General features: G+C 39.1%; 1 protein-coding gene across 31 annotated transcripts in view; it reads right to left on the reverse strand.

Moving 5' to 3' along the window:
• Nucleotides 1-24,349, reverse strand: part of mef2aa (myocyte enhancer factor 2aa) — an 87,551-nt gene that overhangs the window by 38,686 nt on the left and 24,516 nt on the right. For all 31 annotated transcript variants that reach the window (XM_079873502.1, XM_079873516.1, XM_079873509.1 and 28 more), the window contains 2 exons: nucleotides 23,004-23,224; nucleotides 10,638-10,841 (listed from right to left, as the gene is read on the reverse strand). In XM_079873502.1, the coding sequence (XP_079729628.1) occupies nucleotides 10,638-10,841; nucleotides 23,004-23,057 (258 nt within the window). In that variant the 5' untranslated portion in view covers nucleotides 23,058-23,224. The remainder of the gene's footprint in view (nucleotides 1-10,637; nucleotides 10,842-23,003; nucleotides 23,225-24,349) is intronic.

A 24,349-nucleotide genomic window follows, 5' to 3' on the forward strand; every position in this document is an offset into this window, starting at 1 on the left:
GTTTGGTGGTGATGGCATCATGCTATAGAGCTGCTATATGAAAATGATGAGAAAATCAAACAAAAGGCAAACTAATAAAATAATTTCTCCTTAGTCTACGCAACAATTATAATGTTCTCATTATTAAGAATCATATTGGAGAAATACTGCACATATATCAGAATATCCTAAAGAAGACACCTTTTCTTTATGTCAATACAGCTGACATTTTCGTTTGACTTAATAAGCACTTTAATATGAAGACTGCTCGATGTGAGAGTAAGCGGCATAACAGAAAAATGTAAAAATATAAAAAAGAAGGAAGGAAAGGAAGAGAGTGGCAGTAGATGAGACATTAAAGAGCGAGCAGTGGGAATTGAGAATAGAGAGAAACGGAGATCACTGAAATGAAGTGATATGTTACAGATTAGGGCTGCACGATTTTGAGAAAAAACCTAATTGCGGTTTTTCTGACAAATATTGCGATTGCGGTGCGATTTTCGATTTTTTTGGTTTTATTTATTTTAAAGCTTGAGTAAGCAAACTGTACTTTTTATGTAATTTATGTAATAAATATAACCTTATTGTAAAGTGTTACTGATTAGTTATACACCGATTCAGACGTCTCCTGAGTTCACTGTTGGAAAGATCAGTTGTTTTAACCATTCATTAAAATGAATCGGTTCAAAGGAGTCATTAGTTCGCGAATTGGACGTGTCATGCGCGTTGTGTGATTATCCCAGCAGTTAGGACATGGACATCTAAGATTTCTGTCAACACAGAAAACATTTCATCACTGGATATTTTTTTCGTTTAATTAAAGAGTTTTTTTTTTTTTTTTTTTGTCAGTTAAATGTCCGGAACGCTTTTCAGTTCAATTTATTTAGCACAATTCACACCCAGCGATAATTCAGGAAAAAAAAAAAAATCTCCGAATGATCCACATGAAACTTTGGTCTTCCGACCTTTTACCACCGTGTCGATTTATTTTGATTAATATGTGCGAGGGAGAGAGAGCAAGACAGCGCTTAGTTTGGAGACGGTGAAGTCTTGTTTACATTTTCGCCTGGCTCCGAAGAGAGAGAGAATGCGCGCGCGCGCGACCGGCTCTCTCTCTCTCTCTCTGCTCGTTCTTTCAGTTAAACATGCGCCCTGTCACTCACAAGCGCAGCAGTTCATCTACATTACTCACCGATCAAATAAGACTTTGGCGGGACAAAAATTCACTTTGGCGGGCGCTAAAACAAGTTCAATGCAGAAAATTCATGCGTGAATTTAACTTAGTAGGCTACATGACCATGCACTCGCACAAATGCGACCACATAAAATTTTTACTCGCACATTCTCAAAAAATGGTCACATATGTGTTTCTTCTGGATCTGGCCACGGCACGTCGACATATTTTAGCACTCTTTTGCTCCACGTCGTTCTTCGCGAATCCAAAATAAGTCCAAACAGCTGAAGTACAAGTGCTCCCCCGCTTCCTCTCCCGTCACCGAAGAAGTGCCTTCGGCCATTTCTGCGCAGTTACAAGCTTTTTCGAGGTACAGGTTGTGTGTTAGCTGCTTTGCTGCTGCCAGAAAGCCGGTGCACTGCATACAACCTTGTAACTTTCCATTGCCATTTCTAATTGGCCAGCAAGCCAGGAACGCGAGATTCGACCATTTTGATTGGCTAATAGGTTTGTCACTCAAATGTCAGAGGCGGGGGAAAAAACCTCAGACTCCTGAGGTTAGGTTATTGCGGGAGTTAAAACCTCAATATCGATGCGATAAAGGTTAATCGTGCAGCCCTATTACAGATCATAAGGGAAATTAGACTAGATTTAATAAGTAGTTTATCAAAACAGTGTGAAAATCAGACGAGAACTGGCAGCTGCTAAAAAAGGACATTGAATATAACAAAAATGATTAACTAAAAAAAGTACTAATTTAATTTCACTGAATGAGAAGATCATGTCAAACAAAATGTTTTTTGGAAGACCTTAGAATGTAATATTTTATTTTATTTTTATAAAATGCTATGGAGCTGCTTATAAAAAAGTTCAATAAAAAAAAAAAAAAAATTATGCAATTATTGATCAATGTATTTCCGGAAAAACTGAGGACACTGTGTGTGTGGTTTAAAGAGCCACCCAGGATGAGCTGAGCAGTGTAACTGACCATGCATCCCCCTTCAGCCTTTTCAAATGTCAAACATGGCTTTAGCAGATCACACAGTCAATCTGGCCCCTGGCCAGCCCAAAGTCAAGCCACTAAGTTAAGCGCTAGCCAATTAAAATGCAATCTTTTCTTGCGTGTTGTCGTCTGTGCATATCAAGCGCAAATTAAGCTCCTGGCCCTTTTTAGATTAATCCTTGCAGACTAGGTTAATAGTCCAGAACCGTAGGGGTCGTCTGCCCCGCCAGAGCGTGAGGTGAGTGGCGTCATTGTGCGAGTGAGTGATCCTTTAGTGCAGTGCCTGCCAAAACCTCAAGGAAGGACTCGGATGCCCCTGCTTTCAGCTGGAGATTGCTGCATGAACTCTCAAAGTGACTTCATTTACTTGTTGAAACAATGACAAATCAAATTAAAAACATGGACTAGGTCAAAACGAGATAAAGTATGTGTATTCGTCCCTTAGTCGTCTTTCCAATAGTATCAAACAATAACATCCGGACAACAAGAGAGCAGAAAGAGCTCTGTTAAGTCTGGTTTCCCCACTAGTAAGGCAGGGCAAATGTGATTGGAAGGACACTCAGGCCTGAATATGGTGCCTGTTAGCAGGGCTCTATTATCTGGATATGTCACCGTTAAAGATACCAGCACTCCAGCCCTGATCTGTCTCTGAAACATCCCAGACAGGCCCCTCTGAGACACGCTGCCGCTAATGTTTGGAAAATGAGCTTAGCAGCTAAGTCTTAATCAACAGGGCCATATAAATAATACTTCCATTAGACTGCCACCTAAGCCTGCTAAGAGAGGGATGAATTTGTCATTTTCATGGTATTAACAACACATACTGAGAGACAACTGAGTCCTCTCCTCGTTAGAGCAGGCTAAATGTTGACAATATTTCTCAACTTCACTGGTTTTACTGTATTTTTGATTAGATGAATGCAGCCTTGGACACATTTTTCAAAAACCTAGCCCACCTCAAACCTCTGAATGGCAGAATTGCTGCTAATTCTATCTAAAATTAGACAAAGGGGCTGATTCACTGTATAAAATGGACAAATTTAGTGTAATGAAATTACACATCAATGGACATCAAGGCAGTTCATAAAAATAAAATCACAGACTAGTTTTCTCTAGAAATGCCATGATTTCAATTTGTCTTGTCAAAGTCAATTTTACATCTGTGTTGCTTAAAGTGTAAGCATGACTTAAATCATTCCATCACTATTAATTTAGACTAATCAAATCTAAAGACCATATTTTAATAGGCAGACTTAAGGGATTTGGACCGAAGTGTTCATCTCCATCTCTCACTTCTCGCACTGTTGCTTTTCTTTCTTTCTGCCACACTCTTTCCATCCTCACATCAGCAGGAGGAGGATAATTGATCAATCATGCTAATTGAACAGTCTGGCCAGCTAGCTCACAGAAGCAGATGTGCCAATTTGCATTCATTAAGGCAGAGTCGGGTCTTAATCACCGCACAAGCTTTGATTGACAGCACAAACAATTCAATCCAAAGCTCCCAACAAAACAGTAAAATTCAGCTCAGCAGCTATAAAAATAAATGCAATTATCTTGCAAAGTGTGCATATTTACAGAAAAAACTTCACAAGTCTTACAGAGGCGTTGTAGCACTCGTACAAAAGTGCTCTGATAAAATGACGATTGATTTAACAGCTTTGGCAGCATTAGTGATATAACACAGAGTCGTGTGTTGTGTTGAATGTCCCAAAAATCCCCAGACCCAATGACATCAGCCAGAGTGTTGAATAAAAGTCCCTTATCAAAAATATCTCCCTCCCCCAGTGCCACAGCATAGCCTCATTTCCTTCCTCTCCTCCCCAGACACAGGCTCCTTACTACATCCACATCCAGAGCCAATAGAAACTGTGAGCGAGCTCTTGTTACGAGCTCAAGTGCTTCTATACGAACATGAATATGCATAGCATAGCTAATACAGTTGCATGGCTGTTTGGAGGCGCTTGTATGCCGATTGCAGCTTCAAAGGTTCAGATGAAAAGCAAGAGTGACTGCTTTTGGTCCCATGCTTGTGATAAAACAATGGTGTTATTCACACGGAACAAAACAGGAATCTCATGCAGAAAAGCTGACATTTGGGAATGGTCAAGATTTACATATCCTGCGTCTCTTGATTATGCCTTTTCCAGGAAATAATTCTCAAAAGAATTACTCGAGACTAAGATGGCAATTTTCAAAAATTCTGTTAAGTGCAAACTAATTAAAGTGACAGTTAACATTTATTATGATGAGAGAATTGATGTTTTTGTTGGGTAAGCGGTCCCTTTAAAATGATTGTATTATATTTGATATGCTTTCTTTGTTGATATGTTACAGTGGTACTGTCTACTGTACTGGTCGGCCTTTGAATATTTCTTCAGGAAAGAAAAAAGCATTTGCTTTTTAAAACCACACACAACAATGCAAGCCTCTTACGGAGGCCTAAAACATTTGCCTGAATCATTCCCTGATTTGCTTACTATTTGAGCCAGGTAAATGACAACTCAGACAACAACTAGAGTATTGCTAAAGGTCAGCCGGCCGTTCACAAAAGCACACCCACCGGTTCGGTTATTTGCAACATGGTGAGAGTGGTGGAAAAAAGTCATACATGTAAATCTCAAAGCAAACATACAGTACGCCATGTGAATGCAAGTCTGCAGCCTAACTTCTCCCAGCATTCAATAGAAAGGCTGTTAGCTGGGATCACTAATGTGTTCAAACCATGATAATATGGGCTAATGAGAATGGACTGATATCAGCATGGCTGAGTAATGCTCTCGAGAGCATCTAACAGAGGCGAGGGGGTAAAAGGGACAAATGGACGCCACATATCTGCTGTGAAGTTGATATCTGATTTCAAGGAATCCTATGTGCACACTGAGAAGCCTGTATTCAGAATACCAGCGTAGAGCTACTAAGATTTCATTACCTCCAGTTGGAGAGGAACAAGAGAAAGGATGATTTAATTATTTTAATTACCTGCAGCAGCTTTTTCATTTGGAGCACAAACAGAATTCAATTTGAAACACAACAGGAACTATAAGGACCTTCTTTAGACAGGACAACTGTAAAGTAGTTTCGCTCATTCATACAGTCTTTGTCCACCTTTTTATTCATTAAAATTGACGTACAGTAAGAGGAAATTCAATAACGAGTCAAATTCAAAGGAATTAAAGGAATGTATTGATATTTGTTCAGCTCTATTACCACAGAGAATTATTTCAGCTTGTTCCTCAGTTTGTCAAAACAAGGAAATATCACGTGTAGAATAATACACTAACAAAAAAGCGCCAGGACAAGCTTTCTGTTGAGCATCTCAACCTGAGATCAGTGTGATAGAAACTTGTCAACTAGTCATGATCATGTAAAGTCACAAAAAAATGGTAAATATCGCATCGATACCAGAAAGAGACCAATCATTATTTTAATGTCCTTGGTGATAACTGATAAATGGAAAATATCAAAATTATATTATTATTAATCTACTCCTTGTCTTAATAAATAAAAAAATAACACTAAAAACTTAAGTGAATTTAGGCATCACAACAATATAATGTGCATGAAAAATGATTCGCTAAAGATAACATTTTACAGGATTACTAAAAATAAAGAAAATAATTATGCACAAATCAAAATCGACAATACCAATAATTAAAAAAGAACTCTAATATCATAATTTAACAATATGGTACTAATATATTGTGCATCCCTAGTTCCACCCACAAGAATTACTTCAGTAACTAATAATTAGACGAACAATATAATTCATAGCTCAAATAATACATGCATTTATGATGTAAAGTAACTAATATAAAAATTTTACAAAAAATATGAGCCCTATGGAAAATATTTTCCACTGTAGACTCTCCTGTGGTACACTTTTTGTTTAACAAATTAAAGAATGAGATCAAATAATTGTATGTGCTAACCGCATGACATATTCTGAACCCATAAACCCATGAATATGCCTTAAATACATCAATAACCTGACTTATTTCACAAAAGGTCAGAGAACTTCCACGGTCTTTATAAAAGTGAAATGTATGGGGCTGTTCTATTATACACAATTTCTAGACTGAGGTCCATCATACATGAAAAGTCCTTTCAACTCTACTTCCTTTCATATTCTCTGAGCAATGCAAAAGGTGAGAACAAGGACAAAGTGTGCTGGTGGAGACCCAATACCGTGGAACACCAGTGGTCCTTAAAGACCCCTGCGAGACGTTGAATGGACATGCTCTGAGGAAACGCTCCATCAATCCTGCGCTGCTACTCAGTAAATAAAAGGGCTTGCTTCAGACCCACAGCCTTTGAAAAGGGAGACACAGATGGGATCGCGGCCACTTTTAATCAGACAGAGAAGTGGACAGGATCCACAAAGGGAGATTTCACGCAACGCTTCACCTGTCGCCTGGAGTGTTATTGAAGTTGAACCACAGTGCGGCAGGCGCACAGTCGCACACACACCGAAAACACACATACGCATGCTACTCTTTGCTCAGGCATGGTGATTTCGGTCTAGCGCTCCAGTACTGACTGCGGGCCAGACTTGAGACAAAGTCCATAGCCCTCAGCCTGGTCGTCACACTGTGCCCCACTCACACATCCATCTGTGGAAAGCAATACATCTGTTCCCCTGACTATGCAAGGCCAGGCCTTTTGCTACAGATGGTGGTGGCAAGTAGGAATGTGACTTTTGATTTGACTTTTCACATGGAACAGGAATTTAAGCAAGTCAATGAAAAAGCAGCAAAGGATGCATTTGTTCTAGAGGACAGAAAAAAGTACAAATGAGGAAAAAAAATGTGTGATTGCTTGTGTGGCATTTATCACTTTAACACAATTTATTTATTTAGATAAGTGTAAGTGCCTCCATGTGAAACACATTTCACCAGGATAAGGCAAGAAGAAAGAGAAAAAAAAATGCAAATGGGAGGTTTAGAGATGGCGGTATTGATTTGTTAAATAAATGTTTAACTCTTCACCTATTCTTTGACAAGCTAACTGCTTTACAAAAACAAAAAGTAAAGATTCAAATAACACTGGATCTGTGAGAAAGCAGTTTCTATATAACTGGACAAACAGTCTACAGTAACTTCAGGAAAAAGTACAACAAGGAGGAAATAGATCAAACTCACACAATTTAGTCAAAACAGATAAATATCTAGAACCAAACTTTTGTAGCCTGTAAAAATTTTCATTTTAATTTTCAGGGATGCACCCTATTATAATTAGGCTGATACTATGTTGGGTGAAAACTAATAAATATCTAATATTAAAAATTGTGTACTATTTTGTGTGAAAGAAATTACACACTAAAAACTAAAGATTAAACTTAAGCATCAGAAAATTATGTAGAGTATGAAAAAAATATTTGTTGTAAAATTTGTCAAAGATTACATTTAACAGTGTTATTAATAAATGTAGTGTTTTTAAAAGATTAATTCATTAAGTCATCCATATGTTAAAAAATAAATAATTGTACAATTAAAATATCTAATATCAGCCAATACCACATAATAATAATTTATTTACAACTAATTTAATAACTAAATAACTAAAGACAAAAACGATACATCATACATCACTAGAACAAATACAGTTTTCAGCTTTCAGTGTAGCTTGATTTCAAATAAAGCCTTCAAACTTTACAATGCATTTTTTTTTTTTTTTTTTTTTATTTGGTTTCAAATTTGGAGATTTCATTTGGAGATATCAATTTGCCCCCATTTAGCTGAACTTGTGTGCCTAAATTTTACGGGGTGTTGCCAAGATGGCCGAAGAGTGGACTGACATATCATAAAAGGGCTTTTTTTTAAAAGGGTTACTTCCTCTTTGTACAAGCCATTTGATTAATAATATCACTATACTGTATGGTATCCTCTTTCAGAATTGCACACTGTACAATATGAGAACACAGGCCTGTGTTGTTATGGATACAATCAATATTGCTGAGTACTGATATCCGTTGGTTATATCGGTATACTGTATAACTCCTGCACAGATCTTTACATGTGTCTCTATGGAGACATGCTGCCTTCAACCCAAATCAAAGTCAACAGCACTTTTGATGGAAGTCCAGGGCTGATATCTCTGCTCCTGGTTTCTCCAGCACTGTAAAACATGTAGCCAGGAAAGAAAAGAGAGTGGAGGCTTCAAAAGCTTATTTCTGCTCTGCTTCTTTACGGCTGAAACATGGCCTCAGAAAGAGAGCTGGCTGTGGGCGATCTCTGCAGCTATGAGTAGACGCTGGCCCACTGAGCAGGGACAAGGCTGCTTTGTTGGGACCCTTCATGCATTGGGTCAGGCTCCTACACAGCGGGCCGGAGGGCCGACGTGGGAAATGCGGCAGCTTGCCACCAGCTTGCGTTCCACATCAGTAAGCGTCAGAAAGAAATCTGCTGATGCCTGATTGTGCAGATATACATGTCCTGCATGTGTTTGTTGATGTCCTACAAGACAATTGCAGGATAAAGCTAACCTTTTTTCACTTAAAAAAAGGCGTCGAATGGCAATTTACAACAGCAAAGAGGCTCTTTAGTCATGCAAGAGGACGTTTTGCAACACAGAACACAGTGATTTCCCGTTCTTTAAAATCACAGAGGGAAAGGCACAAAGCCACTGAGAGGGGGCACAGCATCAGTAACCTCTTTAAAAGCTGTTGTAAAGAGGTAAAGCTGACATGGGGTGGCTGTTACATAAGGGGAAAGTGTGTCCATTCATTTTTAATGCAGGTGAGGGCCCTCTCGTTGCAGAAAAGAGAGCAGATGGGCCACTGATGGAGAGCTCAGGCCTTGTGGATGGCTCTGTGCATTCTTCTGCAGTTCTGCCATGCAGGTAATTCACCAGCAAGTGTCATCAGCATGAATAAAAGATAACTTGGCCCAGCTGACTCCTTTTATGCAGTTTTAGACTTTTTTTTTTTTTTTAAGCAAAAGACTTTAAAGGAATACTTTACCCAAAAATGAAAAGTCTGTCATAAATTCTGTTACTCACCCTTATGTCATTCCAAACCTGTATAAATTTCTTTCCTCTGAAAGTCGATGGTCCAAACAACACTGGACCACACTGACTTTCAATATATGGACAAAAACAAAGACATATTTCAAAGCATCTTCTTTTGTGTTCCACAGAAGACAGAAAGCCATACAGGTACTGTATGGAACGACATGAGAGTGAGTATATGATGACAATGTTTCATTTTTGGGCGAACTATCCCTTTATTTTACTTAAAAAAATATCTAAAACTGCATAGCAATTCATAGGATTTTGTGAATTGCATTCAAATCTTGCTTTACAACAGAAAATATCTAGTGAATGAGGATGCTTTCACGAGTACCATGCAGACAACTGAGAATATTTGAAAGACTAAAAATATTATTTATGCATAATATGCCAATTTGTATTCACTTATGATAAACCCTTTCAAAAAATGTATTACGCATGCTACATTGACATTTTTTATTTCTATTTAGTAAGCAAGTGAGTACTGAATGATAAAAAAATCTAGAATGACGTCAAAGAGACGTTTTGAATGCATTTTTGTTCTTAGCTCACTGATGGTCTCGACCTATAAAACTGGAATGTTGCTTTTGAAAAATGAGGACAGTGCATGCTTGGCAAATGCTGCTTTCTGTGTACTGAACACTACAGTAGTATGGTTTTGGTTTGCACAGCACTCATATGGCCAGCTGGGAAGGCTTTATGATGAGCACACAGTTTTACGAATTGTATAAATGGGACATTTTTTACACACTCATTAATTGAGGCAAACATGAATGGTGGACAAAAAAAAAGATGCCATGTGCCCAGTTCAGTTAGGGGGCTGTTACAGTACATGATCTATGCCCCTTTGTCAGTTGTGGTACTCAAATACGTCTGGACTTATCAGTGGCTGCAGACGTCCTGAACCCTATCTAAGCACGAATGAGAAGGAAACTGTCACATGCTGTCCAGACATCAGTTTGTCCTCCATGGTACTATGGAACAACATGCTGAACATTTGTGCATAGATCATTTCGGAACTTCAACTTAAAACTGATTGCGGTGTTAGACATTAACAAACGACAACATATTTTGAGAGAATTAATATCTCAATCTTTGATATAAAGTATTTGTATTATAAAACAAAAAATTTAAAAAACAACAACTGGCAGTTAAAATTGAGGGAACTTCATGCATTCACAAAAATATTATCTTGGTTGGTTAAAAGTAAAAATTAAGGGAAAAAATGGCTACAAGAAGTGAAAATATTTCTGAGAAAAGCTCCAGCATAATTTATTTGCAGAAGCCACTTGTTTTTATATTATGTTTTCTAATGCAATGAAATTCAAACATTCAATGTTTTAAAGTCAATGTCCAAAAGTTCAATTACCTTTTAGGGCTTAGTACATAAAAAATGACATTTACAGTAAATGTAAAAATCCTTCAATCATCAAAGACTGGTCATTACAGGAATCAGAAGTAGGCCACACTCACCTCTACAATGTCAGAGTTGGTTCTGCTCTCGTGGGGTTCGTTGTATTCTGTGTACTTAAGTAGGACTTTGTCCATGTCAGTGCTGGCATACTGAAAGAGTTTGTTTGAACTGTTGAATATGATCAGGGCAATCTCACAGTCACACAACACGCTCAGCTCATAAGCTTTCTTCATCAAACCAAACTTCCGCTTTGTGAAGGTGACCTGTGAGGAAACAGAGAAAATAACAAGACATGCTCAGTAAAATGTTGTTTTATACACAGACACAGCTTGACACTAACATTTTTGCTCAACAGCCACTGTGGCTAGTGGTTTTCCAAAGTTACTAGCCACTCAGCATTATCACTGTCCACAATTTTGACATCGATATCATGTATCGTCATATAGATTTTTTTTTATATTATCTCATAATTTGGCAGCATGTATTAGACTGCTGTCACTTTAAGACCTGATGCACGGATCCGTTATAGTGTTACACATGCATTTTCTTTCTCAACTGATTACGTTCACTTAAAACATAATTGACTGTGTTTACGTAAATACTTGCCAAGACCGGCATTTTGACATTATTTTGTGTGTATTTGACTGTTTAAGCGCAATAAGCAGCAAAAAAAGAACTCAATTTATATGCACGCACTTTGGGTGTAGGTAGGGCTGGGCGATATATCGCATGACATTGTTAGGCGCATCTCGTCAGTAAAGCCGGTCCCTTGATTAGTAGTAAATCGCCATCACCTGCTTTCAGATGGAGCGGCATTTACTACAAAGAGCCGTAGTTAACTGACAAGCTGAGCCATATCGCATTAATTATTGCAGGCGATACGTCCGCGATATTAATGCGATATGGCTCAGCTTGTCAGTTAACTACGGCTCTTTGTAGTAAATGCCGCTCCATCTGAAAGCAGGTGATGGCGATTTACAAGGAACCGGCTTTACTGACGAGATGCGCCTAACAATGTCATGCGATATATCGCCCAGCCCTAGGTGTAGGCACAAAATCTGTGGGAATGAGTAAAATTATGCATAATCCCATGCTGAAGTTCAAGCCCTGTAACACCAACAATATTCATCCGTAGCAAATGAAACGACTGAGTGAGGGAATGCGGGTTTGTGTGTCAACTCGCTGTCAGAGAGATGAGAGAGCGAGAAAGCGCAGCTGGTATCGTGCTGCAGAAAATGAGTATTGGAAGCATTTCAGATATTTCAGTATCGACACATCGAAAAATCTATATTTTTGACAACACCGCATTGCACTTAGTTTTGGATGGATGGATGGATGGATGGATGGATGGATGGATGGATGGATGGATGGATGGATGGATGGATGGATGGATGGATGGATGGATGGATGGATGGATGGATGGATGGATGGATGGATGGATGGATGGATGGATGGATGGATGGATGGATGGATGGATGGATGGAAACCCAATTTATAATTTTTTTTTAAATTTGTACATTTTTGTACATTTGTCCTCTGCATTTAACAGTTAGAGTTAGTGCACACATTAGGAGAAGTGAGTAGTGAACACACACACACTCACTGCAAACCATGGACACACACCCGGAGCAGTGAGAAGACACTTTTGCTGCGGTGCCGGGGAGCGATTTGGGGTTAGGTGCCTTGCTCAAGGGCACCTCAGTCATTTCCTGCCAGAATTGAGAATCAAAACAATTCTCTCACTGTGGTGCTGGGTCTCCTTACAATGGTTTTGGACTGATTTTAGATCTTCTAAAAGTCTAATTGTTTTAGTGGTCTTCATCTATCCTGGGCCATGTTTCTGCGAGATAATGAGTCGAGCAGACAGCAGAGATGCCACACTGATGTCATGGCAGGTCAGACAGAAGGTCAGTGTGAGGAACGCAACAGAGGCTCCACAGCCTGTGCAATCAGCCCATTAGGGAGACAGCAGGCTCCATCACTCCTGCCTGCATCCCCTGACAGCCTCTTCCTGCAGGACCATCGCTGTAACACGAGTCGGCATGTGCGCTTCTGCAGGTCGCACACACACGCCCATAACTATCTGACTTTTCAAGAGATGACCGGCCATTATGCACCAAGCTATATGCTTTGATTTAGATCCGGCTATACAGTAAGCCAAGCCAAGCATGTGTCCTATTATCCACAAGAAGCTCATTCAGGAGCCTTCAAAAGCCTGAAAATGAATTATGCATTTGTTCAGCTCCCATGTTTAACAAGTGTTGTACAGTGAAGATAGCAGCAGATTTACTTTCATAATATGGGAGCATCAGAACGACATCATGGATGAGCATATGAACACTCAAGATGAACAGGATGTGTCGTGCACATGGCAAAACTTACAGAGATGTCATGGAAAGCTGTGCCTAGAGCGAAAAGAAGTTGGAGAGCGTGTCTATGCGAGGGAGAGAGAGAGGGAGAGAGAGAGCTGTATGATTACTTCCGCCAATTTCACTGACCTACAAAGCAGAGCTGAGCAGATGAGCTGGCTTTGTTCAACTTTAATTGGTCACAGCTTGCAGAAACCCTCATTTCAAACGGTACAATGCAATATAATCCAATGAGCAGCACAGTTTCTTTAAATCTATACTGATTTCTGTCCAACTGTGGAGTCACGTGTTTTGCATTACAGGTGATTATAATGCTTAATTATGTTTTCAGTTGAACACAATACATACATCTGGTCACTCGATTTATGCATATAAAAAGAGAGATCATATTGATATTCTTCAATTAATAAACCTCATATTGAGATAGATATTTTTTTCCATTTAAAATTAAATAATTAATAGATATTATAATTAATTAAAGCAACATTAAAAATAATTATGCAAAAATAATGTGCAAAAAAAAAAAATTATTACTGCGATGGCAAAGCTGAATTTTCAGCAGCCATTACTCAGCCTTCAGTGTCAAATGATCCTTCAGAAATCATTCTAATCATTCTATCAATCATATATATGCATGCATGTATGAAAATCAATTAACAAATTCCTTCAGATAATTATACAAGCATGCCACACTTCACAACACTGCTTAAAATTTCATGTCAGCTACCCAAGTAACTTTTGAACCAAATCAAATCTGCACAGGCCATACATAACACATTAATCTAAATCCATTCAACCTCCAATGACATGAGGCAATGACACACAGCGGCTTTCATTATCAATAAACAGGAAGCGAATGGAGTGTGCTGGAGGAGCAGGACTGTATACTTGAGCAGTCTAGAGAGAGTAGTAAGCTGAGCTCAGGCAGACAGCAGTGTGAATTCCCAGAGCCACAAAGAGCAACTCCCTCCCAGCTGTCATTAGACTCCTCTTGCCTCTCTTGCAGAGCAAACACAGGCAAAGCAGCCTCCAAAATCTCCCTGGACAAGCCTTTTCCAGGTATATCATTATTAAATGCTCCCTCCTACCATAAATGGCAGATTTAATTGTACAACTTAATAGTGGAAAAAGAGATGGCCAAAGTAGGTTGCATAGTTCAGGTTGGAGCTGACCTCTGAGGCAGCAGAAGAAAATGTCACCTTTAGTATGGGACAGGCCCTGCTGTATGGTGTGTTCTGTGACATTGTTCCACTCCATTGCTGTTAAGGGCACTCAGAGTAGATTCTTGCTGACCCAGAGTAACGATTTATTCCAGCTGCAGTGCAGGACACTGTCACACATACTCGCATAGACATGCATAAAACCATCCGCATGCAAACAAGAGCTTTTAACTCATGTTTAACTTCTTATCATAAAAAGAACAATTATACTCTTCTCAGCCTTGGGCAGCACAATGCACGCCTGTGATGGCGGTGATGACAAACGCGGTTGTCATCTTTACGATAAGTACAGTCAACTAGCCACAGTTTAAGAACGCCACAAATAAGCGCTCTAGCTGCAACAAGGGCTTTTGGGTGAGTCCCCAAAAAACAACCCCAGTCTCCCGGGCCACTCCTGAGACGGTGGAAAGCGATTGAGAAATCTAGGGTCATGTGGGAGGTCATTGGTGCTTTTTTCCCCACCAGCTCACAGAGAAACACACTCACACAGTAGCTGACTGATTTCAGACTGTAATTTACTGATTTAGTTACTGTCACGCGAGTTAGGGCTGCACAATTTATCGAAATAAAACCGAATTTATATGGCTTCATGTGATTATCAAAGTCTGCGATTTAATTAAGTACATATACACAAGTTTCAGAGTGAAGTGCGGCACTGTGCTTTTTTACGCATAGGCAGCTCATGATCCAGTGTTTTCAATGTCAAAGAGTAGCTCGGTTCACATCAAATGCTGCTCCACACAAACTCATCTATGCATCTGCTCTGAGTTTGGGTTGTTTATAACGTGCATTTTGGGAATGCAACATGTGCCAACATCTTCCCATTGTTGTAATGAGAAGTGCTTATAAACCAGCTGTTGTCAACAAAAGAGAAGCTTTTTGCCAAAATAAAAGCTCAATAGTTTTGCGTTCAAAAATGAAGAAATGAATACAGACATATTTTTAATAATAATTAACAAAAGTTATTTTTATTTTTATAATTACATTTTTTCTTAACTACTCCATTTTTGTATTACAGTTACATTTTACAATAGTAATTTTTGTTTAATATGTGTAATTAGTAATAATTGTAAATATAATAATTAAAATAATTTTATAGTCATATCAACTGCCACATTGTGGAGGTACAATGACAATTTTGGGCCAAACTGTGCAGACCTACAAAGAAACGCAGCAAACCTTTTATTAGAAAAATTGCAGTTAGAATTTTTCCCCAAATCGAGCAACCCTAATAGTAGTCATAAATATAAATATAATATAAAGAATGTCAACACAAAAAAATATATTGGTAAGAATAATCCCACAAACAGATATTGGGAGCACTTCAACACAGCACCACAGTAACTTAAGTTTGAGGAAGTAATGTTATGAGTCATGTTTTGTGCTCCAAACTTCCCTTTGTTCCCTCCAACTTGTGGCAGTCTTTGATAAGGTCATTCTATCCCAGCCATCCAGTAATTATATTAGCATTTCTCATCTAATTGTACAGCAGGAATAAGAATGCTGACCTTTTCACAACTTTTTCAGCATATCAGGTAGTTACTGGGGTACTAATTCTGCTCTGCCATCATCTCTTCCATGTTGTATCTCTTACTTTTCAGTCTGTCCTCTTTCTGCTGGCAGCGCACTGGGCTGACTTGTATACCGCTGGGTATTGTGGCTTCTTAGAATTTCAAGATACCAGTGAATCAAAGCAAATGGGGATGTGTGTAAGTAAAAATAAATCCTTGCTCCCATAAAGAGGAAATGGGCAATATGTGTGGGTGAAAAGTGTTGAGTAATGCATTTACGTGACCAGAATCTTGAGGAATTCCTTGTTGTGGATTGTGGTGAGACGAAATAGATCATGAAGAAGTGTACCCACATATTTTAAGGGTATGTGAATACATGTAAATCTGTGTGTGTTTCACCTCAGAAAAATGACAATGTCTGGCTTGTCAGTCAAAGGCTCCATCAAATGCTGTCCTTAGGGAGGGGAGTCAATAGGAAAAACAAGCCATGTGGGCCTGTAATGTTCTCTGGCATTGAAGGTGATGCCTCTTATATCGAATAGAGAGCATAGTTAGGGACCAGTGGTGACATATCATTGAAAGCAGCATGTCAGCTTCAATGATCTCGATAACAAATAGCAGGGGGTTTGTGTCCAGAGAGAGTCTCTGCCATAGCACCAGCTGGCAGAGTGACCCAAGCCCCCTGGCTCCTGCGCTCCTGCTTCCCAGCAAAGAGCACTCAGGCCTGGGAGACAGGCAGTGGTCCCTCCCTCCTGTCCGGCTGGATCAGCTTTCACAGGACACAGAGGAAGCCCCAGGTCCACAGTTCAATGCTGGGTTCTGAGCGTTCGAGTACCCAGAGGGCAGAATCAGCCAGCTGGGGCTGAGCCGGTGTGACCTTGTAATTAGACTTATCTCTATGCATTTATCTCTCACAATCATTCACAACATGAACCTCACCTGTGATAATTGGTCTCTTATATTCTGTTCAAAAACAGTAAAGCAATTAAGGCAAAACAAGGTGGGGAAAAAAAACTGTTTATACTTTTAAAGGAATTATTCTGATAGAATGTGATTACATAACCTAGCGAGATGCCAATGGAGACACAATTTAAAGGTATCTAAGGCACACTCATGACATTAAAGCTGTTATAATAAGTAGGCAACGTAATTATGCTGCCACATAATATACAATTTGGCCAAATTTTAAAGCAGAATTGTATTCACAAAGAAGGCAGACACAGAATGCACTACCTTCCGTGAAATTACAAGCTTGGTGAAATATACATATAAGGTAGGGCTGTGTATTGGCAAGAATCTGGCGATACGATACGTATCACGATACATGGGTCACGATTCAATATATTGCAATATATTTCGATACTGTGCATAAGGCAATATATTGGGATTTTTTTTTAAGTAAAATATATTAAAAATATTTTAAAAAAGACATGATGTGCATAAAAGTCAAAGAAGTTTACTTTAGGTAAACAATTCAGTACACAGAAAATCAAACTGCCAGTTTGGGATTGTGGTTCACAGGTTCTTAGTGAGCAAATTTTTATATGCTCAAGTAGGCCATAATAAAAGAAAATAGGTACATAGCCCCTGTCACAATACAAAACAACAACGTGAACTGGACGAAAATGAATGAAAGTGGATGAAAGTGAACAAAATGAATGTGTCATATTGAAATCAAGTTTTATGTGATAAAAGATTTTAAAAGAACTGGACGCGCGAATGAGGCGAACCGCGCCGCGCTAAACACCTCGTGCCACAGGACCTCCAGACGCGCGTAAACGCGTCTTTGCATTGACTTAACATTGAAATCACTCGCGCCAGATGCTCTATTCGCTTTTGGTGTGAACGATGCACGCGATTACATTTAGAAATAGACAAGCTTTGTTTCCAAATGCACCAAGCAAATATATCCTTTCAGTTGTATAAACTTTTATAAAACCAGCCAATATAATCACAATAAACACATCCAAAATGAAATATTTAACATATATATAACAACTGCACAACGTCTAATTTGTAAACAAAATGATTTACGCACTAAATCCAGCATAAACTCCGGCACAATTTGCATATGTTTAAACTCTCAAGACAGACGTCACATCCCGAACCTCACAGCAATTGGCTGCCGACTGCGTTTTTCGCTTGATATTTGTATAAAGGAACTGCCCAACTTTTTGACGCTCTCGGTCGCTCTCAACGCTTTCTCCGGTCCGCTGTCAATCCTAAAATGTCCAGTGGACACGCACCGTTATAGGCGAGCCTGGCGAGGACACTAGTGGTGCGTCTCAGCATAGCTATCTAGTGGTAAGGATTTAAACAACATAAACGTGAACCACTGTCTTACGGTCTTACCATGAATATTTTTGGACGTAAAAAAAAAAAAAAAAAAAAAAAAAAATCGATATTGCGTTTTTGAAAATCGATACAGTAGCCTATTGCAAAATAAAATATCGCGATACTCAAGTGTATCGATTTTTTCTTACACCCCTAATATAAGGTGTTTATTAAATGAAATAATAATGAAGGTAATAAATATATATATATCAATATATTTATTAAATATAATGAATGCTATTGTGTAATATACTGTATATCATTTGAATAAATAAATACTGTACAATTTCATTGTAATTCAGTACTGAAAATGCATTGCAACAAGGTCAGTTTGATTTATAAAAAAAAATTGAATCAAAGATGGACAAATGTTGATTACAGAAACACTTTATTATAATTACAATTATAATATATGTATTTACTTCATTATAAATAATAGATTTATTAACACACACACATATATATTTATAATAAGCAAATATATTTATTTATATAAATAAATGATTACCATATAGGCAATATGCAGGTGTTGTTATATGCTAGGTGTAGGCAATATGCTAGGTGGTGTTAGAACAGAGCACTTGTTTGGTTTATTGAATGAATAATGAGGCCAACAAGCTTGACATGAAAAGAAATCAATGAACACATTCTTTCGGATATAAAGATCATGTGCATTCCTATGACTTTTCATTCTGTGTTGTGATGTTCTGCCACCACGATGAATAACTGAAGGGAGGTGGGTGGAGTTTTCATTGTTCTGAGCATTTCATTGTTGTTGTCATCAAACATGAATTACAGACAGAAAACCTCCCACACTATTTCCCCTTACAAACCTAGAGCTATACTCTAATGTGGTTAAACTAAAAACAAAACTCCCTTTGCTTTAAATAATCCACCTTAGCTGCAATTACAATCACTTAAGGATGCCTAATATCGGAAAGGGCACTTTGAGAGAACGTTATCTTTTTTTTCTTTTTTTTTACTGAAACATTCTTCTTTTTTCACTCCCTGGTTTCTAAACCATGTTTTTTATCATTAAAGAATAATGGTTTTCTCTCAGAACCTTTTAGAAGAGAGAAGAAGAGGAGTCTAATCAAATGGAAGGATGCACGTCACTTTTTTTCCTGCCTAAAAAAAAAAACAGAGAGCAAGAGGCTCGGCACTCCTGAACGAGCGACATGCGGAAGCAAAAGTAAGCCAAAGCAAGGGCGGGTGACTCTCCACCCAGCAGTGAAATCATCAAACTTTTAATGACTTGGGTAATTACCCCTAGTGAGCCTGCTTAATGGTGTACAGCGGACGTCGTTAGGCACAGAGGTCCAAACGCACACACTCGCACACAAACGCAGCTGCGAGAGAGCATGTCGACTGTATGGAAACAAAGCCAAAAGATACCTGATGAAATTGCGAGCGACAATTTTTCTCTCTCGGCTTAACAAGGAGTTTTTCCTGTGCGTGCTTTAGCAGAACTCTTCCCTTGAGTCTTTACTCTTGTGTTCACGATAATACTTTCCATCCTCTCTGAATCAAAGAGCTGTCACAACACAATCAGAGCTACAATGAAGTGATGCTGTTTTCACAGTGACAGGTAGCTCTCATTAGGGTCCTTTGAGACCATCACCGCAATTATAAGTTTTCTACTAGGGGAGTAATTCAAAAGCATGTTACTACCACTATCGCATGCGCTGCAAATGAGACAGGTGTACGACCTTATCAGGACATATAATTACAGGTTTGAAGAGCCTTAGAGGAAATCAGAGCTTGTAATGAGTGGACGATGGACAGGTGGAGAGCGAAAGGGAGGGGGGTTCAGGATCATTCTGTCCTCCTGCGCTATTATGGCAGTCGTCCCCCTTACACAGCTTTGCAATTAGTATGTCAGCCTGAGCTGTTCAGTGAGGCTCACCAAATCCTCTCCTCTTCTCCTTTCGCTGTCACTCCTTCCTCCTCCTACAAGCCGCACTTAAGGGGCTTTTGGTGGAAAGCCCCAGAAGGACAGGGATGCATGCATGACAGGACCTCCAGCTCCTCTATATTTCATAGAGTCTGAGCGTGCTGCCGAGTAAGAACAGAGATGCTCTGCCTTCATTCTCATAAAATAATGAATTCATACCTCTTTCTTCCACTGATGGGACTCAATCAATGGTTGAATCGACATCTGTTATGCCTTCGGTCTTTTTTCCTGGCAAATTTCATGGCGAATCGATCGAAGAGCAGGATCCGACACTCACTAAGATCTTACAAACCTCTTGGGGGTGAATAATATTGCAGGATACGTGCAGGAACGGCACAATGAACGTCCCGCGGCTTGCCTCTGAACCCATTGTTTTGACAGATACTGCAATTGTGGACATCACGACCCCCGCTAAGCTCTCCTAAATAAATCCTGATAGGTCAACAGGCTTTCAAGATCCCTTCACATAATGATTCGAGATGCCCCTGCCGAAGCCTGTGCTGCGTGCAGAACCGCCACTGTATTTAATTAGGCCACTTAAGGCATTCTCTCATTCTAATGCAATGAATAAAGATAGCTCCCGGCACAGCCGCACAGATAAGGATTTTAATTGTCTTCTTTCAACGGGCCCAGTATGCTAATGGCCATCTCCCCAGGGTGAGGAGAGCACCCTAGAGCGAGCAGGAGACCGGGTTCATGCTAGTGGGGGGGGGGGGACTGTGTGCGAATGCACGCAAAAAACTCTAATAAAAGGGCTTTACGTCTTACATCTTTCTCCATTTGTCTCCAAGAACTCTCTGCTGAGCAAGTCGACCACACTCATGGCTGAGCCTGTGTGCCACTGATAACCACTCTCCGATGAGCACCATGAAATTCGGATTCTGACGGACAAGAGCGCAATTAATTACTGTGTGGTGTATTGTCTCTCAAGCTCTGTAATAACAGCAGGGAAAAGAAAAAGCTGTATAGTGATACGTTTAAAGTTGCAAGTCAATGCGAGTGAATTAATTCTTAAAGGGATCATCCGAATGATTTACTCACCCTCATGTCCTTCCAAAAATATATGACTTTTTTTTCTTTTGTGGAACATAATAGAAGAATTTCTAAAGAATGTGAAACTGCTTTTGTCCTTATAATGAAAGTCAATGGGGTATAAAACAACATTAGATAAAAGTGACTTTCATTGTATGGACAAAACAACACCGAGGCATTTTTCAAAATACCTTTTTTGTCTTGGACATGAGAGTGAATAAATGATGACAATTTAAATTTTTGGTAGGAGATGAGTGATCCGCTTTGAATAAATGAATGAGGCATTTATAGGCTTTGAGTGATCCGATATCGAGACCTTGCTCATAGACAAAGCCTTGGTTTTCCGATTCTGTCCTCTCTTGTCCCAATAAAGAATGTCAAAAATAAACAAAAACAAAAATTTGGAGGTGACTTATCCCATTGAGATTGGTAGAATTAAAAACACTGAACTAAAAAAAGTGATTTTACAGTAACTTTCTCTTTGCCCTCTCTTTTTCTTTTTTCTTTTCTTTTTGCTGATGTTGTAGGCTGGGGCAGATAGTGCAGATGCTGATGTTTCTAGTAGACATCTTCTCTTTGCCTGCCTTCCTATTTGGATCCCACCCAGGACCTGGTGTTATGCTGATAATTGGCCTGTCCTGTAAATTCGAGTTTCTCACTTGGCTGAACTGCTACCTCCACAGTAACTGTCAGAGAGGTGGGAGGAGAGCTGGGGGCAAGGAGGGAGGGAGGAGGGCACGGGCTGTTATGTTATCACCCTCAGGAGAGTGAGCAAAACCTCAATTAGCTTTCCGTGAGCATGGCAAGAAAGTTATTTCACCGACGAGACAGTGCAAATGATATTTTGAGCGGGTGTGAATGGGTGCATCAAGTCTAGCTGGAGAGACGTGGACTGATGCATACTTTTTTCATTATCAAATCTATAAACATGACAAATGGAGTGACTTCCTCTTTCAAATGGATATTAGTCATGCCATGTATGTTTGAGCAGATCTGTACGTGCCTCACATCTGTTTTCTACGTGTATTTTCCCTTCTCTAAAACGACTGTGTCAGAGAAAGCGACCAGACGGGGCTGTGTTATGTTATTTATATTTAGCGTCAGTAGACAAGGGTGAATTCCAGTCTGTCTCTGGCCAGATCATTGGCACTTTTCTGGGGAAAGGACAGGAATATATAGAGAGAGACAGAAGCAGAAATAGGGAGACGGAGAGAGAGATGGGCACAGTGTATCCCACTGTCCCTCCTTGTAATGAGAGGGTGTCGAGGTGCAGTGGCTGCTCCTAATTACTACCAAGCAGCTGCAACCGCAAAGAGCAACGGGCCCTAGCACAAGCCCACCAGTGTAAAGAGAGAGAGAGAGAGGAAAAAGGGAGAGGCTATAGTCGCCCCAATTCACCCCAGTCACCCCTTGCTGCATGCCACACCAACTGACATGCAACAGCTCTGTCTGCCTCATCAACTTCTCCGGACCAAAATTGCAGAGTGGTGTGTGGGAGCCGTGTCTGTAAATATGGCTGGAAATGTGTCCCAGTCCCTTTTTATGGCTGTGTGTCTATCCTGGAATGCTGGGACAACGTGTTTAGCCAATGAACAGATGGCCCAAACTAAGCAATAATCAAATGGGTCTTTTAGGCCTGTTGTGTTTGCTGTGTACAAAATCATGAAGGGATTCAGATTTTTCTTCCATAACATGTAGTCCAAAAGTTTGGGGTCGGTGAGATTTTTTTGCTTGGCAAGGCTTCATTTATTTGATCATAAGTACAGTAAAAACAGTAATAGTGTGAAATATTATTACAATTTAAAATAATCTTTGGTGAATAGAAAGTTCAAAAGAAAGGCATTTATTTGAAATATAAATCTTTTGTAGCTTTATAAATATCTTTATCAATTCTGAACAATTTCATGAGTCCTTGCTGAATAAAAGCATTGATGTCTTTGTAAAATGTTAAAATAGAAGAAAAGGAGCATGCACGATAAGGATGATGTGCATAACAACTACTAACCTGCCGGTTCCTCTCATCCATGATCCGTGTGATCTGTATCTTCTTCCGTCCCATCTTGACGTCCTGCTTGGTCTCTCTGACACCCCGAGAATATCAGAAAAACACGAGAGTTTGTCTGCCTTCACTCCCCTAGCACATGGTACTCCACTCTTTCTTCTCGAGTCTTTCTCTCTCACTCTCTTTCTATCTATATCTTTTTCCTGAGGAGTCCACACCACTATCTGTGAAACAGAATTAGAGAAGGAAAGAGAAAAAGAAAGAAGGAAGATCAGAGACAGAAAGAGAGACAAAAAAAGAGAAAACACGTTATAATGTGAAAACTCAAAAGTGGAGGTCTGATGCAGATGAAAGCGGCTGAATGCACCGTGTTCCACTGCCTGATACATGCAGGAAGGATATAAAACTGAGACACACAATGATTTCTTATCTTCACACCTGCTTTTCTTCAACAGCTGGAGATCGGCCCACACACATGATATTTATTATTAGTTTAAAAAATTAAAACACTGGATAATGAATATGTATTTGTGATGCTCATTACATTTACCTTTGTTGACATCTAACGTAACACTGACCTAATCTTTAACCATCCTAAGGATATATTATATTATATTATATTATATTATATTATATTATATTATATTATATTATATTATATTATATTATATTATATTATATTATATTATAAAATAATATAATATAATAATTGTATTATGTTATAATATAATGAACACAATGTAATCCTAAAACATTATAATGTTGTGATGCCTATATTCACTTGTAGCATTAAAAAAAAAAAAAAGTTTACAATTAGTTTTTTGTGTTTATTCAGACCAAATATTATAGAATTTTAATATATTTGTATCTGTTATCAGCCATAACAAGAAAATGTATTATTGATTATTGGTACTGGATAGAATTTGAATATTGCTGCATTCTAAACTCGAACGGTTCTTACGCAATCCTTACGAACGCAATCCTATCAGTCAAACGCTCAATCAGAGTTTTGTCTTGTGTCTAGACGCCCTAAAACAAGCTTTGCTAAGTATCATACCTGCAGTTACATAGCTGTTTAACAATGATTGACAACTATGTGACAGACAGTTTACAGCATGAAAGTAAGCAGACTAATAAGTAAATACGAAAACCATGTGGATGCTTCCTGCTGACTTCAGGCTTAAAGAGAAGCAAGCCTTAGCAGATAAGCCAATATGACACCAATAAGCAGGTCATAAAGTCATCTGTCTGGTTTCAGAATGCACACAGTGCATAATGTCTCTTCGGTCATCTCGTCCTGTTTTCTTTCCTCATTTCCCTCCTTCCCACGTATCTTTCTGTCTGCATCT

The sequence above is a fragment of the Squalius cephalus genome (assembly GCF_949319135.1).
Source record: "Squalius cephalus genome assembly, chromosome: 6".
Classification (NCBI taxonomy): Eukaryota; Metazoa; Chordata; class Actinopteri; order Cypriniformes; family Leuciscidae; genus Squalius; species Squalius cephalus.